Here is an 18,224-nt window from a genome sequence, read left to right on the forward strand (position 1 = left end):
GTATATGGTTTTTAGACAAAAAAATTGGACACTTTATTTTAATAATAGTATTCATGTAAATCCAGAAGCACTATTACAATGTTAAAATAAAATGTAATATATAAATAAATAAAAGTGGAAAAACTTTAAAAAATTATGTCAAATAGGGGGTTAATTTATCGATGCTCAAATTAAATTTTTTTCCATAATTCAAATTTTATTGCACACAAACTCACAAATTAGAAATATATTTCCAAAATCATGAATATTTGGTAAAAAAAAAAAAGAAAACTAATAAATCTGCGCCAATGAGAGTTGTCCTAAGCAAAATTCAAGCCAGTTTTTCAAATCTTTTGTTTGATCTTGCAAACTTAAATAAATAAGCAAACATTCAAATTTTTAAAATTGTGATTTATTTAAAGTAGAAAAAACTCTACTAAAAAAAAAAAAAGTCACAAATTTTAATTTTGACAAATCGGTCCATAAATATAGTGTATGAAATTACAGCCTCAAATGACGCTGAAAGAGGTGCTTGCTGGAGCCACCTTATTAACAACGTCATCTTTTTAAAGAAATAGCAGGCATGCGAATAACAATAAATGCTGGTTTCCACTGCTGAAAATCATTTTGACCTGTTATAGTGTGGTGCCCAAGGCTGATGGCATGCTAATATAGTGATATATATCTCACACTATACCATATCATTCATAATTAGTGATGATTGAATCTCTCCCATTTAAGTTGGCTAAAGAATTCGCAAAACTGCTAAAAAATTGGAGAAATGTGGCTACTGCACGTGCAAATTTTTTGACACAGCCGCAATTTTTTTTTCCCCAGAAACATTACTTATTTGACACAACTGCAACTTTTTTTGGACACAACAGCATTTTTTTTTTTGCTGCAACAACTACATTTTCCTCACAAATGTGCTCATCACATTTCTGATATTTATTAAATGAATACTAAAAAGTGACTATTCAGCCTATCCATTATCAAAACAATTGATTGAAAATAAAAATATAGGTCTTGAATTCATAAATACATTTCATATACAATTATTTTTACAACATGCCTTCATATGAAATTGTATTGTTTTTAAGGAGTAAAACTAAACATGTATTAATAAATATATTTTATTCTAATAGCATCAACAATACTTTATGCAAAAAATGTATTCAAATACACAGTATGCTAGATATTTACGAGGTAAGGGGCCAGTAACAAAAAAAGTGAGAACCCTTCATTTACAGTTGTAATATACACTGTATGTGCTTGTAAACATGATGTGATTAAGTTAGGAGCTTTAATAAAGGATATATAAATAAGCTAAAATATATCCATGGGGGCTGCATTTCATAGACTAGTCCAGGGCAATGCCATTGCCCTGAGTGATAATATATAATAAGAACTTTGTTAAACTGTGCCATTCTATTCACTTTTAGGTAGCCGTCTTGTTTTTTTTTTCTTTTAAATATACATTTATTCCTTTCACCCATGTACAGCTCAAGGAACAGCTTGGTAAACACACAGCAAATGGATGTTATCATAAATTCAGCTATGTGTCAGGGGAGATCACAAGATCTTAGAAATCTACATCTTTGTTCTTTGAGACCTAACAACCACTTCATCTGTTGTCTTCTATGTATTCATACAAGGCTAACTTTAATAAGATAGTTGTATAAGCCTATTTTACAGTTAAGGGCGAAGACATACGGGTGATTAATCACGGCAACTTTTAAAAAAGTTAGCTTCGGCGACTTATAGTGGCAACTTTTGCACCATAGAATATTACAAAAGAAGCTGCAACTAATCATGCTGTGTTTTTGCATTGTCATGTGTGTCTTCGCCCTTACTCCTCATATGTTATGAGTGTACAATGAATTAAAACTGTGTCACCTTGACATATGATTATTATATAAATTAAGCCTAACTGAAGTGATATATAACTATCCCATTGTAACTTGCCAATGTCTTATATAAGAGCTCAATAAACTTACATGTACTGCTTCAAGATTTGTCCCCAATCTATTTTTCTTCAGCAAGAGCTACTAAATACTCAGGCAATCCTTGAGCAGCCATGTGTGCCAAGGAATTTTTGTGTCTGCCAATGCATTTTTTATTTGATATAATCTATATATGTAATGTAATGACTGATTTGTTTCCATGCATGCTGAAAATGCTTTGAGATTTCAGATGATTTTAAATGACACTATGACTAAAGCACTCTAAGATCAGCATGTACAGGTATGGGACCCATTATCCAGAATTCTCAGGACCTGGGGTTTTCTGGATAAGGGGTCCGTAATTCAGATCTCCTACCTTAAGTTTGCTAAAAAAAAAAATATTTAAACCATAATTAAACCCACTAGGGTTGTTTTGGCTCCAATAAGAATTAATTATATCTTAGTTGGGATCAAGAACAAGGTACTGTTTTATTATTACAGAGAAAAAGGAACCATTTTTAAAAATGTGAATAATTTGATTAAAATGGTGTCTATGGGAGATGGCCTCTCCGTAATTTGGAACTTTCTGGATAATGGGTTTCCAGATAAGGGGTCCGATACCTGTACTTCTAAAATAAGTTTTAGATGAGAATATGATTCTGAACACTAATCTGTAGCTTGTGTAAAAGACATGCTTATAATGTTCTCAAGAACTTCTACCGGTGGATGTATAACATTGCAGGCATATGCTATGGTCATGTCTAAAGCATCAACAAATCCAACATTTAATCCGTGAAAAATTTCCCTGAGCACATGATATTGGATATGACCATGGAAGTCACTAAACCTTTCCATATCAATGTCCATATCCCTGGCATTCTCTTCTTTAATAATGACCTTGGTGTGTGGACTTCTAATAAACAATCGTTCTATTGCTCTGCGAACATTGAAAGCAGCTTTAATAAAAATGCGAAAGTTGAAAGGTCTGAAATGCTGACCCATAGTGAGAATTATTATAGTGTTTATTCCTCCTCCAATTTGGTCAATCTGACGAGCCATGTAAGCATCTTCTTTTATTGAGTAGAATGTCTTGCTTACAAATGGAAAGGTGTGCTTTTTCCACTGGACAAAAATAAAGTTTTCTAGGTTAATTGCTAGAAGTGTCTTTTGCCAGGACTGCATCTCATCTTCTGTGTGATTGAAATAATCCAAAACTAAAATAAGAATATAAATGAAATGTTAAGATACGATTCTGATGGGGGTATGTAACATTGCAAATTTGCTCTGGGTCATTTAACACATACAAACCTAAACTACCGTATATACTCGAGTATAAGCCGATCCGAATATAAGCCGAGGTACCTAATTTTACCTAAGAAAACTGGAAAAACTTATTGACTCGAGTATAAGCCTAGGGTGGGAAATGCAGCAGCTACTGCTAAGTTTCATCAAAATAAATACCAATAAAATTACATTAATTGAGGCATCAGAGGGGTATATGTTTTTAAATATTTATTTCAAAGAAAAACAGTAAACTAGCTCTGTAAGTGGAGAAGAGGGTCAACAAAAACAACAGGCACTGGAGGGTCTGGTTGAGGGAGACCTAATTTGCACACAAAGGACACAAGGTGCTAGTCTGGAGGGACCCATGGCACCCGACTCGCGTATAAGCCGAGGGTGACTTTTTGAGTACATTTTGGGTGCTGAAAAACTAGGCTTATATTCAAGTATATACAGTAAGTTTGTTTTCATACAGCAGAGCAGTAAAAGCTACATACATGCTAACTAACTTCTTTGTTATACTATAATTAGGGCAAACTTTGTAACTATTTAGGGGAGTAAATACAGAGAAAGCAAACCCTACAGTTGCAGAGGGGCCTAGGAGTGAAGAGGACTCTAAGGCACAAATTAATGCCCAATTTCAATATATCATGGTAGAATAAGTCAAATTACAAATTTTCGGGGGCCTTAAATTGAAGATGCTGTGGGGCTCAGTAACATCTAGTTATGCCTCTGTGCCTTTTATTATATTATCCCATGGTGACTGCCATTTGTTGCCTATTTTTGGTTAAAATAGTATACCTAATATTAAAAAAGTTAAAATGTATTTACCTTTTTCACAATCCTTATGTCATAACAAAAGATTCAGTGTTTATAGGCAGTTAGGTAATGTATGTGGTTTTGACCATGGAGTACTTACATTTCATTGATTCCGCAAAATGTCTTATGTATTGCCGTACTGTGGAGTCCCCAATAAGGAAAACCTTTTTTCCCTTAAGGAAACGCTTGAGCTTTTCATTTTCATTAAATAAATTCATTTTGCAGTGGACAGGATTCCATATATTATGAGAAAAATATCCACTTGGAATAGGATAGTAGAATCCTCTGTTACAACTTTTGGTTGGTGGAATAAGTGTTTCTAAAAAGAGGAAAATAACCATTCATAAATAATAGATTCAAAGTTAAAACACATGACATATGCTTTATTATTATTTCAGTAAGCATTACTAAAAATAATTAGTGATGAGTGAATTTTTTTTCGGCAGGCATGGATTAGCAGTGAATTTCTGCATTTCGCCATTGGCAAATTGTTTTGAGAAACTTCTGCAAAAATTTGCCGCAGAAAAATTTGTTGCGTGTCAAAAGAAGTCACAGTCGCATAAAAATGGGCGCGACCACATAAAAAAAAGCCACGGGCGACATAAAACAGACACACAAAAAAGTTGCTTGACAAACACATTTTGCGTGAATTGTCACGACTTTTTCGTAGCCGTTACGATTTGCTCGTATATTGTTGTGGCTTTTTCGTATTGAGCGCTTGTAAACGGCGGGCAAACCTTTCAGACTTTGCATGATTTTGGAAGCTTCCTATAGGACTCAATGGCACTCTGCAGCTCCAACCTGGCCCAAGGAAAGTCACGATACTGAAGCTTGAATGAATCCGAAACTTTTGTATTTGGCGCGACGGCTATGAAAAAGTTGCGACAATTTACGAAAAAATTGCAAAATACCAATCATTACGAAAAAAACGCATTCGGGCGCTTTTCGGACGTTCGTGGATTAGTAAATGTGCCCCTAAATTGTGCAAAACTATAAGTTCCATGCAGGATGCTGCCATCCATACAGAGCAATTTGACAAAACTGGAAAACTGGACAGCAAAATGGAAAATGAGGTTGAATGTTGACCAGTGCAAAGTTATGCACTTTACCATTTAATGTATAAGTTGCATTTATATTATTTCTAACAGTGTTTTGGGGGGATCCTTAATTGAGAATGATCTGGGGATTTTTGTAGATAACAAGTTGTCTAATTCCAGGCAGTGTCATTCTGTGGCTACTAAAGCAAATAAAGTGCTGTCTTGTATAAAAAAGGGCATTGACTCAAGGGATGAAAACCTAATTTTGCCTCTTTATAGGTCCCTGGTAAGGCCTCACCTTGAGTATGCAGTGCAGTTTTGGGCTCCAGTCCTTAAGAAGGATATTAATGAGCTGGAGAGAGTGCAGAGATGTGCAACTAAACTGGTAAAGGGGATGGAAGATTTAAACTCTGAGGTTTCATTCAAGGTTGGGGTTGTTTTCTCTGGAAAAGAGGCGCTTGCGAGGGGACATGATTACTCTGTACAAGTACATTAGAGAGGATTATAGGGAGATAGGGGATTTTCTTTTTTCCCATAAAAATGATCAGCGCACCAGAGGTCACCCCTTTTAGATTAGAGGAACAAAACTTCCATTTGAAGCAGCGTAGGTGGTTTTTCACAGTGAGGTCAGTGAGGTTGTAGAATGTCCTTCCTAGTAATGTTGTTATGGCAAATTCTGTTAATGCCTTTAATTGGGGCTTGGATATCCAGGGCTATTGTGATGCTAATATCTACAGTTAGTATTGATGTTGGGTTTATAGGGTTTATGTATGTGATAGTATAGATAGGTCAATATAGCTTTAAGTGTGCTTGGTTTACTTGGAAGGGTTGCACTTGATGGACTCTGGTCTTTTGTCAACCCTATGTAACTATATTCCATGTATGACAGAAACGAAGTGTTAACTAGAACTTTTGCACTGCATCAAGCAATGGCTTTGGCATAAGATATCCTATTCTGATATTTGTCCACTGACCAGGACCACAGTTTCTGTTATGCACAGAAACATTGCCTTTCAAACCACTCAGTCAGTATAAATAGATTTGAAACCCAATTAGAGCATGTATAATGCAATACTAACATACACATTTTTAGAATTCTATTAACACCTTAATTACATAGTCATCATGCTGAGGCATCAAAGGTAATAGAGTATGTACAAACAGCTACCTTTATCACAATAAGCACAATAAGCAAAATAAGGCAAAAGGCAGTCCACAATCTTATGATTATAAGTTGTTTTTCTCCCTTAAGTTATGCAAAACAGTATGTGTGTCCACTCCCTCTCTGTGAATGTTTGATAACCCTGCCCATATATAGGTACATCCCATAACACTGTCATCTTTGTTTCTTTTGCTGGTATTGATGCTATCACGTGGACTGGTATAAGGGATTGTGGAGGCTTAGTCCAGAACATTATGTTGCAAAGGTTCCAACATAAAAAAAAAAATCATCTGTGAATGCAAATAGCAACACAGCATACAGTATATCTTTGGATTCCCTACCAGCCACACCAACAGTTTTAGTTCTTACAAAGAATGTTTTTATTAAACCCATGTTAGCAATATGAAGGCTGCTTTTTGTTGAGGATATAAACACTCCCTAGATTTCCCAAGTATGTATTTCTAAATAGATTGCAGATGCAAGATAATTCCTTCATATAAATTATCCGCAGTAGCCATATGTCAGACATTCCTTATAACATTCTGAGATTGCTATATAATTTATAGCAGTGCAATTAAACTCCAAAAGCATATATAATTGTTTACAGCTTTTAAAATCATGTTTAACCCACTGGGTTTAGTTGCACTACACTAAGTGGCCCATTCATGAAAGCACACATTTTTTTTTCATAAAAAAAATCGTATTATTTCTAATTTATAGAACTTTTCGTAATGACCACAATAATATTGTTAAAATTACGCAACTTTTTCATGGTTTGCGTTAACTTCCACGAATTTTTCATAAAGACTACGACCATTTCGGAATTTATTCAAGCTTTGGTATCGGGACTATCTTTTGGTCAGGTTGGATATGTAGAGTGCCATTGAGTCCTATGGAAGGCTTCCAAAATCATACATTGAAGTTTCAAAGCCATAAAGGTTTTTGCACCATTTACAATCGTTCGGATCCGAAAATTTTGTGACTTTCGGATCGCAACCACAATATTTTCGTAAGACCAAGAAAACAATTTTTGCAACATTTTCGCACATTAGAAATTATCGTGGTTACTCCGAATTTTCTCCAGTCGTGCTTTTAACCACACAAAATTTGTGGTTTCATGAAAAGGCCCCTAATAGTGTATAGGTAAGCAACTAATTTTTTCCTAAAGTGTAACTTTATATCCAGGAATTGCGCGATCTCCAGATTACTTTCCTTGCTGATGATATAGAATCAACATTGGTGGTAAGCACAGTGTAGATGCATATGGTGACAGGCCAAAAAAGACATTCAAGTGTAAAGGGACAAGGATGGATTCTCATTGGACTATCCTCCGGCATCAGTTATGCAGCTATGTTGGCCCTAGAGGATGTAGAAAAAGCTTTATGTTCTCTTTAATTCATTCTAGGTTCCTAAAGTAACATTACCCTGTAAACAGCATTTCCAGGAACCAGTGGTAGTTTATATCATAATAAGTTACCTATTTAGGAATCTTACCAAATAGGCATATATATATATATATATAAATATATATATATATATATATATAGCAGTAAATATTGTCCTTTTGAATCTTTTACCATGAGCCATCATTTTGCGATTGTCTTTATGCCCCCAAGAGATCACCTGACAGGAAATGTTGAATCGCATGGCCCTTAGTACTTAAAATGGCAGGTCTTCTATTTAGAATTTTTTAATGGTACATACTACTATAAGGGTTTGTATTTTTACTGAGTGAGGAATTCCCCTCTTTTTTCTATAGCCATCTTGCCTTTGAAAGAGACAAGATATTAACCCTAATGTGCCTTGTATCGCCTAGTGTAATTTGTAGAAATATGAAGTATGCTTGAAGAGTACTAATTTTTTTATAGCAAATTTTGTGTTCTCTGAGTAAATATAATATAATTTTATTTTGTGAAATCATATCTGTGGTTTTAATAACATGACTGTATTTGGTATCTATTCTATGCTGCTGAAATTTAGAACATTTTTAGAAATTATTTAATAAGAAGAAACTTACTTCCACAGCTGGAAACACTGATGGTCTTAAAGTCTTTAGAAATTTCCACACCAATGTTTGACCTAAAAATGATATGTTAAACAGAAACATGCTGGTTAATATACAAAGCACAATATTTGCATGATGTCTTGCACTGGGAAGACACTGGTTGTAATCAAAGTATAAAGGTACCTCCACACCTATTAATCTGTTAATCCTCTTTTGAAAGTATACCATACATTGATCATAAAATATTAAACTGCTGTGTAAGGACTGAGTGAGTTGCAGTCCATCACAAGGTAACTAGTCTGAACTAATTGTAGGACAGCAATGTAAATGAAACTAGGCCCAGATTTGTGGGTAGGCCCCACAGATCGAACCTAGGGCGGAAAAGATCTGGGAGTGGCATGCCACCAGCTGGCTGCATATGAACTGGTGCTGGTGAAGCAGCCGGGAGGTGCATGCGAGTGTCCCCAACTAGCAGCCGGGAGGTGTGTGAGCGGGGCTGTAGCACGGTAGATTTTCTATTGATTTTATGATTTACAATATATACATCTGCTTTGACATATGAATCAAATCTTAGGTTTGAGTCAAGTAAAAGCAGCAGATTTTGGGACAGCTATTGTCTAGTGTTCAAGGTACAATGTTTTTGTTCTATGTATATTGCTGGGTAAACAGTAAACACAGGTATTGTTACCCAGCAAATATCCTTGGAATAAACAAACAGACAGCATATAGACAATACACTTTATGTACAACATATTTGAGCAACAAATAAGGCCTTCTAAGTCTAGTTAATAGGTTTTGTTCATGACAAAAGTTTGTACACAAGTCAGCACTTGGTGTTGGGGGTTTGCTAAGAACTCTACTATAAAAAGGAGCCTCCACCATGTGTCGGGAGCTTCGCCTAGGACTCCTGAATGAGTGCCGGGACATTTGGATCATCGCTTGGTTATCGGGAACCTGAAGGTCTTGCGCCAAAGGTTGTGGGGCTCCCCGATTGTGCTGAATTGTGCAGAACTGGCTATACTTGTAACTAATCATACTAAGATAAGTAAATCTATTTAATTCTATTATTACTTGTGTGTGTGTAAGTTATTGCTCACTAACAGTCTATCAGAAGGTTTAATCATTGATCCTGCATATTTATTAATATTTGTCATTAATGTCAATTAATACAAATTATTAATATTAATAAAGGTTCACCCCCTTTATTACATTTGGTGTAGTCGGCAGGATTAACCCTTTTGATGCTGGGAAGTGCAGTAATAACTTGTATAGAAATTGTAGAATTTATAGTGCAGCTTTGTATGGTAGTGTAGTGGCAGTATTGTAGTGGCTTGTGCAGGGCAAACATACTGTTGAAAGTTAGCAATAATGTTCTGTTGGTTGAAAAACAAAGTTAGAGGGGTAGATGATCAAACGAGCAACCTTCCCACATGGGCTAGTTCCGGACCCTGGACCCATGTTGCTCGGGATGTGATAGGAGATCAGCAACTCTCTCAGGTGACTCAACCCCATCACCTGTTGCTGAATTTGGATTTGTCTATGTGTTCCAAGGAGCTGAAGTCCTCAGCACAATTGGGTTGGTTGTGTTTTCAGGCGCTCAGGGAGGAGACAGTCCAAAGGGAGGCAGTTGAGCTTGAGCTGCAGGCAGTTAAAGATCAACTAGCCACAATGAGAGAATGTTTGCTCTCCTCATTAGCACACAATGAGGAGTTGGAGATAGAATTTACAAAATATGTGGTAAGAACTATGAGTAAAAAGCACCATAGAAAAGGGACAGAACAAGCAGAAAATGGTGTAAGAGTAAGAACTCTTGTAAGTAAAAGAGACTAAGGGTGTGATTTATTTCTCAAGATAGAGAAACAAAATAAATGTTACATTGTGTTAAATTGTACTGTATGTTAATGTCATATGTTTTTCTGTTTCAGGATTTAAGAATCTGATTATTTTGAGTTAATATGGTTTTTGATAACAGGCATCAAGAGTTGATGGATCCATTATTTTTGACACTTTTTGTTTTGTTTTTTAAGTGCACAAATTTGTGCGTAAAGGCCTTAAGACATGTCTGTTTTTGTTAAAAAAAAAAGTTTAACAATGAAACTTGAAAGTTTTTAACACTTTTTGTTGTATGTTTCTGAGAATGTGTGGGCCCACATGCATGTTGTTATGGTTTGTCTTGTCTTAATTGTGACAATGACTTAAATGTGACAGTGACTGAAAAATTCTTGACAAAGTAATACAAAATTAAGAAAGTTGTTAAAGTTGACTAAACAGATGTTAAATGCTAAGAACTGATGTTGCCTTGATCTTTTGTTTTATAGATGTTTATCAAGTGCATTAACAAATGGGTTAATAGCAAAACAATTGACAGCAAACAAGGATTTGGACATTGTTAATCTTGAATGGACATCAGTACAAAGTATTGAAGAACCTGGAATTCAGTTGAATGGTGACTTGGAAACTTAAATGGACATTGGTTTTGGACTTTATAAATGAATACTTATGTTTTGTTCAACTGTTTCTACAGACTGAAATTAGCATTGCATACACTATTGTACTAATGGTAATAGGAATGTTACATGAACTGTAAAGTGCTAGTTAGTGGGTTTTAGAGCACAGGCAGCACAGCTGAACTGTATATCTCCTATGGTATATAATATTGTGCAGTGAACCTGCAGTATAGAGCAGGCCCTGGCTGACAATCTGTAGATTTAGGCAAATGCCAGAGGTGCTGCTGTAAGATGCCATAGACAGTCACTATTTATTGGGCTGGTGGGGTCTGTTTGGGTCTCTGTGTATTTGAAATGCCAGGGTCTATTTTGAAATTAGTGTCAACAAAACTCTTTGATAAAACAGAAAGAGTGAAATTTATTATTCTGAGGGAGAAATTGTTATGTGAAACTAACAATGTCTGTAGACAAGCAATATGGTATAATTGTTGTAAGTGTGAATAGGGTAATGTCATTTTATGAGTTAGTACTATGATATCAATGGAGTTAGCTGAATGTTGGCTGTAAGAGAGTTTGGACAACTCTATATGATTGAAGTGAAAGCTTTTTAAAGACTACAAGTTAATACACAATTCTGCTGAGGGACACAGTTGTTTATAAGAAGTCACTATTAGACTTGATAGTATCATCCCAAGTGATTTGAATGCCCTGGGTGATTTGTGGCCTTATGGGTGGAATTTGTGGCTACTAGTGATAGACTGATATTTTAGAAAAGCATTGGCAGAATGTGTATTGAGGTTAAAACTCTGCTGAAAGGAATTCAGTTGTCATTTGGTCTATAAGAGGGGGGTAAGGTAGAAACAAAGTGCATGGCAGATACATAATATAGTAAACATATTGCTTATCAAAGAGGCACTGTTTAACTATGTGAGCTGTAAAGCCTGCAATGAAACCTGCCCTTGGCCTAATTGATTTGAGCAGCTGATAGCCTATAATGAAAATGCAGAGCAAGAGGGATGCCTATACATGTTTGCCTCATGTTTGCCCAAGATATGTATCTACAAGTAGACACAGATTTTCTCACTGGACAGAAATCATTATAGAGGTGTTTTATGACTTGGGATGTAGGTGAGATTTGTTTAATCTTTTGTTAAATGTAGTGTCCTTCAGTCAGAATTACAGTAATTAATTGTTTATTTGTTTAGGGTAATGGGGACAACCAGTGAATGCATATATTGCATTGAATGCAGCATTGTATGTTATCTGTATTAGAGGACTTACCAATTTGTATACTGTTGGTTATTATTATCAAATCAGTATATTTTGTAAATCAAGGGGTGGAATGTAGCACGGTGGATTTTCTATTGATTTTATGATTTACAATATATACATCTGCTTTGACATATGAATCAAATCTTAGGTTTGAGTCAAGTAAAAGCAGCAGATTTTGGGACAGCTATTGTCTAGTGTTCAAGGTACAATGTTTTTGTTCTATGTATATTGCTGGGTAAACAGTAAACACAGGTATTGTTACCCAGCAAATATCCTTGGAATAAACAAACAGACAGCATATAGACAATACACTTTATGTACAACATATTTGAGCAACAAATAAGGCCTTCTAAGTCTAGTTAATAGGTTTTGTTCATGACAAAAGTTTGTACACAAGTCAGCACTTGGTGTTGGGGGTTTGCTAAGAACTCTACTATAAAAAGGAGCCTCCACCATGTGTCGGGAGCTTCGCCTAGGACTCCTGAATGAGTGCCGGGACATTTGGATCATCGCTTGGTTATCGGGAACCTGAAGGTCTTGCGCCAAAGGTTGTGGGGCTCCCCGATTGTGCTGAATTGTGCAGAACTGGCTATACTTGTAACTAATCATACTAAGATAAGTAAATCTATTTAATTCTATTATTACTTGTGTGTGTGTAAGTTATTGCTCACTAACAGTCTATCAGAAGGTTTAATCATTGATCCTGCATATTTATTAATATTTGTCATTAATGTCAATTAATACAAATTATTAATATTAATAAAGGTTCACCCCCTTTATTACAGGAGCGATGAGGCGTGGTCTGAGGGTGGCCTAGGGGCGCCCTATCATTAAATCTGGCCCTGAATGAGACATCTAACTTGGCTATTAAAAACTGGAATTGGTGTCAGAATCTAGCACTGAAGCTGTGAGTTTCATAGACGTCAGGTGTTCACATTCCATTATGAGGCAGAGTAGAGAGATTATGTTATAATAGAAGCCTGTGATTAATGAGGCCTTTAGTAAATATGGGTGTGTTTTGAAGTAACCTTTTGTATGAATGCATTACATTGTTATCAGAATAATGTAAACCCAGTAAAATAACAAGAGTATGGGTATGTGCTTACCAAGCTTGGGAGTAACCCTATGATGATTTTTAAATCTTGCGGCACTGCTGTTTTATACCTTGTTGTAAATATTTTGAGCTAGTAATCAAACTCTTTATTAAAGACACTTTTGAAGTTATTTACTATGTCTAGGAATGCAAGCACTAGAGCACTAAGGGGCATAAAGGCATGCCAACTTAGTGCTCATCTGCTCATCACATGCAGCAGAGGTCTGTCTGTGCCCTGCAACAGAGGGCAGCACTGGCAGAAACAAGGCAGCTCTGTCCTTTCCTGCTATAGGAATGCAGAGACTTGCAGCTCCCATTGAATTAAGTTTGCATCCTGTCCTGCTGTTTGCAATCGGCCCCTTTGATCTTTGATTAAATGACTGGAAAACAGTCCATGGAAGTGACAATAGAGAGAACAGACCCAACAGTTGCTGGAACCCAAGAATATAGTGGGCTTGCTGAGGATTCCAAATGCACTTAGTAAATGATTGACCCTTCCAAAGTTCTGGGAGAAGGGCATCCTATAAAGATTTTTTTATTACCCTGCTAGTAGCATTTACGACATTTGGACTTGGCATCACCATGAGAATAGTCATAGTTTTTCCACCAAAACTTTTAATGAAAACTGTTTTAAAAATTGTGACACTTTATGATGTGTACTTTAGCTACTGGGTCAGCCTTTCCAAGCATAAAAACCTTCACAAACCTATAGTTAGGGTTTCATACATTTAAATTAAATGAAAATGTTTATGTAACATTGTAAGAGGATGGAATATATTTGCCGTCTTGTTGCCTATATGATGATCAGGATATCATCTTGATAAGAAAAAGGGAAAACTCACATATTACTAATTAGCAGGAAAATTAGTATAATTTTGCAAGTAAGGGTCCACCGCTGTGTTCTTACCCATATAATCACAGGCACAATGTTAAAGGTCACTCATCAACAACTAACTAACTCCATGATTACGTTTACTCAAGTTGTGCAAAGGAGAAAAGCATTAAAGATTTAATCATACATGAATCCTTTTAATGTTACATAAATTGTTAAAAACAGATGTCTACTCGCAAATATAGAGACAATAAAGTGGTGAAAATTTCAGAAAGACGCTGACTGCTCCTGGCTTTCAACACGTTTCCTGAGTCTCCACCCCCACTTCCTTAGGGAATAGGAGCGTCAGCACATACAGCATCTTTAAAATGCAAGCAGTTGGTAGGACATCTCCCCCAGCTACATCCACATACATTCAAAAACAACAACTGCATCGGTTACCAGGATCTCTCCACAGCATCTTAATTTGCTATACCTGAACCTTATTACCTCTAAGAAATTCCTACACTTACTATAAGCACTATATTTATTAACGGCACCAGGTGTTGCCATGTATTTCTAAATAGTGATGAGCGAATCTGTCCCGTTTCGCTTAGCCAGAAAATTCGGCAAGGTTTGTAAAAATCCACAAAGCAGTGAAAAATTGGTGAAACTGGAAAATCAAGTGCATCAAAAAAAAAAAATTGTTGCGTGCATTAAAAAATTGACAGTTTTTTTTTTGACCTACGCGACTTTTGTTTGTCTTACAGCAAATGTTTTCTGTGATGAATGGTTGCACCCGTTCCACAAAAAAATATCTGCCAATGGTGGGAACATGGAAATTTGCAGTGAATCTATGCCTGCCGAAAAACTCCGCTATTTCTCAATTTGATTTTTTGTAGACATCACTTTCCAAAGTGTTGGATCTTGTTTTACATCTCATATTCTATTTGAGTGGGAAACACACTCATAATTTAGTATTCTAATTAGTATTGAATTATCTTCATCCGAAAAGCACAGGAAATGTAGGTTGCATTAAGGTCTGTCTTCCAGCTTCTACCAAGGATAAAAGCAAGTGAGTCTTGGCAAACATCAAATATGGAGTCAGAAATAGAATAAGCTATTGTCACCTTTATTCATGACCCCCAGTGGCTTAAAAGCAAATGAGCTGTATAGCATTTGTCATATTTAAGCTATCTTTGGTGGTGATTATGTAGAAAATGCTGTTATATGTACTTCTCCAGCATAACAATAATTTCTTAGTATTTGGGGTTATTCTTACATACCTGTTAAGAAGAAGCTTCTCCACTTCAGAAAGGTAAGAATGGTCTCTGTTTACTGAGTTCATATGTGTCAATGCTTCACAAGGAAAGTCTGGTGGCTTAATGCAGTAAAATGCTTCCTGGTCCCTTCTGTCTGCATACTGGCAGATATCCTCTTGAGTTTCAAGCTGGAATCCACATTCCCTATTTACATATTTTGTAGCACTCGTAAAATTTCCAGTGTACAAGATGTTGGCAAATCCTTGATTTCGTGCTCGCCACAAAGCAGAAACTGCTTCACTTGGATGCATTAACAAAACTGTGGCAGTAACTTCACCTTCCCAAAATAGAGTAAATGCAATTAAATAGGTTCCATTATTATAGTCTGTGATATTTCCACTTGCGCTACTGTTGGTTTTAGGTGAAAATATCCTTGCCCTTAAATAGTCTCCCCCATAGGACTTCATGTTCCCTAAATAATCATAAGCCTGTACTCTTACGAAGAGCTGCTCACCAAGGCAATAACCATCTTTCTGATTAACAATAGTAGCCTTGCTTTCTCCTGCACTTGTTGCTTCATCAAAGTTTTCTAATTTTATTTTGGGAATGCTTTTGTCAATTTGGTTGTATATTTCATCAATTCTTCGATTCAGTGCATCTGGGACAGGAGCAGTCTTTGAGCTATGAGCTTCTTTTTGTGACTGGTCACTGCACATTTGAAATGGGTATGTGGCTTTAGGAACCTAAAATGAAAGTGACATGTTTGTGATTAGAATAAACATGAGATGTAAAGAAGGAAATGATGCAAAAATATAATTAAATGAACTTTAAGAAAAAGAAAAGTCAGGCTTGTACAGTAATTTGAACAGTAATTTAAAATATGTAATGGAATGTATTGTATAATAAAGTAAAATATATATACTGATATAAAAACCCTCAAGGCAAATGTGGCTAATAATGCTGTGTATAGCACCAGTCTAAGGGTTTAGCATCTCTATAACAGTAATGATCCAGGCTTTGAAAGTTGTAGACAGGAGTTCACCATCTTGGATTTTGTTTACAGCATCAGTGACACTCACATGCTGAGTAGCTGTTGAGAAGCTGAGTTTAGGGTTTTTTGCAAATCATCAAGCAGAAAGTGAGGTTTTCCCAGGGTCGGACTGGGGGGTGAAGGGCCCACTGGGGCCCGCGCCCATAGCCAGGAGTGTGTGGGAGTGCCAGGGTGTGTGGGAAAGATCTTCTTTTATTGCATATTATTTGCATCACTGATTTTTGATACATATATATATTAATAGGGCAATAAGAAGTTAAAACTTAACACATAACACTATGCTGATTAAAGTTACTAGGGTTGCACCTAGGGTTGCCTGTGCAGTTTTGACCCACACAGTTTTTGAAGGAACTGTCAGGTTCAAAACCTCCTGCCTGGTTTGTACATGTTGAAAATCCAGACAAATCCTAGTGAATTTCATGGCATGTGACATCATAACCCCACACCCCCAACATCTCAAACCTGCCCCCTGATTCCAGCCCCAAACATAACTGTTTACATGTACAAATTAGGGCAAGGACAGGTGAAAAATCTACTGCTGTCGTTCTAATAAAATGTGTTACAGTTTCCTTAATCATTTACAGTTTCCTTAGTCACATGATTTTAATGGTTTGATTCAGCCAGGCGGATGTATTTTGCCAAAACCAAACCCTGATGAAATCTGAAATAAATCTGGGATTCTGTGCATCCCTAATAGTTACAGTACCTATTCTCCTTTACAATCACAATGGTTCTTTCTTTTTAATACCAAAACTCTTTACAAAGTCTAGTTCATCCCATCTTGCATACTAGAGATACTGTAAGTAGTACTTTCCTTGTAATCTTTAAAATGAACGCTCTATTGTAGTCAACCAGTACACAGGGTGTGTTGTTGATCCATAAATAACAAGAAAGTGAGCAATAATGTCATTCTTTACTGAAGCCACAAAGCAAATATAGTACACTTTGTAAAAACAAGGAAACATAGCTAAAGGTTAGTCCACAGCAATAGGGCTGATGGGCTTTACTCACATAAGTTATCCAGTTCATGCTAGATCTGAGTTTCCAGAGCAGGTACTATACTTGCTAACATACTGTAACCCTTTTTTCGCTGTAAATACAGACAAGTCCAGCTAGATATAGGTTAGAGCAGGGGTCCCCAACCTTTCTTACTCGTGAGCCACAGTCAAATGTAAAAAGACTTTGAAAGCAACACAAGCATCATAAAAGTTCATGGAGGTGTCAAATAAGGGCTAAGATTGGCTATTAGGCAGCCTCTATGCACACTATCAGCTTACAAAAGCTTTTATTTGGTAGTAAGTCTTGTTTTTATTCAACCAAAACTTGCCCCCAAGTCAGGAATTCCAAAATAACTACCTGGTTTGGGCGCACTGAGAGCAACATCCAAGGGGTTGGTGAGTAACATGTTGCCCCCGAGTCACTGGTTGGGGATCACTGGGTTAGAGCATGGGGACGCAACTTTATTGAGTGTGTTGTTATACTACACCTCCCACTGCCAGATGTAATAAAGTAAATTAAGGATGTCAGAAGCTCTTATGCAGCAAAACAGGATGGAACTTGTTTTAATGTCCATGGCAATGATCCACAGGGTTGTGTAATACTCATAAATACAGATGTTATAGATTTGGAAGGTTAAGCAGAAAGATATAGTGCCCGCCAGTTTATCCCAACTCAGCGTGTGTGTGAGTGTGGGCAAGGTAAAGACTGCTAAAAGCAAGGCACCACTATGGAGAGTAGTCTGGATAGTAATTCTTTTATCCTTAGGGTATCTACCTTAATGGTCCAGATTCCCTACAGCAGGCGTGGATCAGGGAGAAGCCTATGCCTGATATCCTCATCAGTACTGCGGCCCCTTCATCTACCTATCTGAATGGTAACAGTTTTTTGTGTGTGAGAAGATTGTTATCCTTAAGCTTGGCCAGTCATATTTAGTGATGAGCGAATCTGTCCCTTTTCGCTTCGCTGAAATTGGCAAAAAATTGCGAAACAATGGAAAAATTGTGAAATGCAACTTTTTTGACATTCGCAACATTTTTTGACATGACCACGATTTCATTTGAGG

The 18,224-nt window shown here is 36.4% G+C and overlaps 1 protein-coding gene across 4 annotated transcripts in view; it reads right to left on the reverse strand.

Annotated features, from left to right (window-relative positions):
- Positions 1–368: 368 nt before the first annotated feature.
- Positions 369–18,224, reverse strand: part of LOC100486856 (NXPE family member 2) — a 32,261-nt gene continuing 14,405 nt past the window's right edge. For 3 of the 4 annotated variants that reach the window (XM_031905623.1, XM_031905621.1, XM_002940451.4), the window contains 4 exons: positions 15,136–15,854; positions 8,239–8,300; positions 4,123–4,341; positions 369–3,136 (listed from right to left, as the gene is read on the reverse strand). In XM_031905623.1, the coding sequence (XP_031761483.1) occupies positions 2,589–3,136; positions 4,123–4,341; positions 8,239–8,300; positions 15,136–15,854 (1,548 nt within the window). In that variant the 3' untranslated portion in view covers positions 369–2,588. Of the gene's footprint in view, positions 3,137–4,122; positions 4,342–8,238; positions 8,301–15,135; positions 15,855–17,935; positions 18,121–18,224 lie in introns of those variants that run through there. The other variant, XM_031905622.1, reaches the window with a different exon arrangement.

This window comes from Xenopus tropicalis, chromosome 7 (assembly GCF_000004195.4).
Source record: "Xenopus tropicalis strain Nigerian chromosome 7, UCB_Xtro_10.0, whole genome shotgun sequence".
NCBI lineage: Eukaryota > Metazoa > Chordata > Amphibia > Anura > Pipidae > Xenopus > Xenopus tropicalis.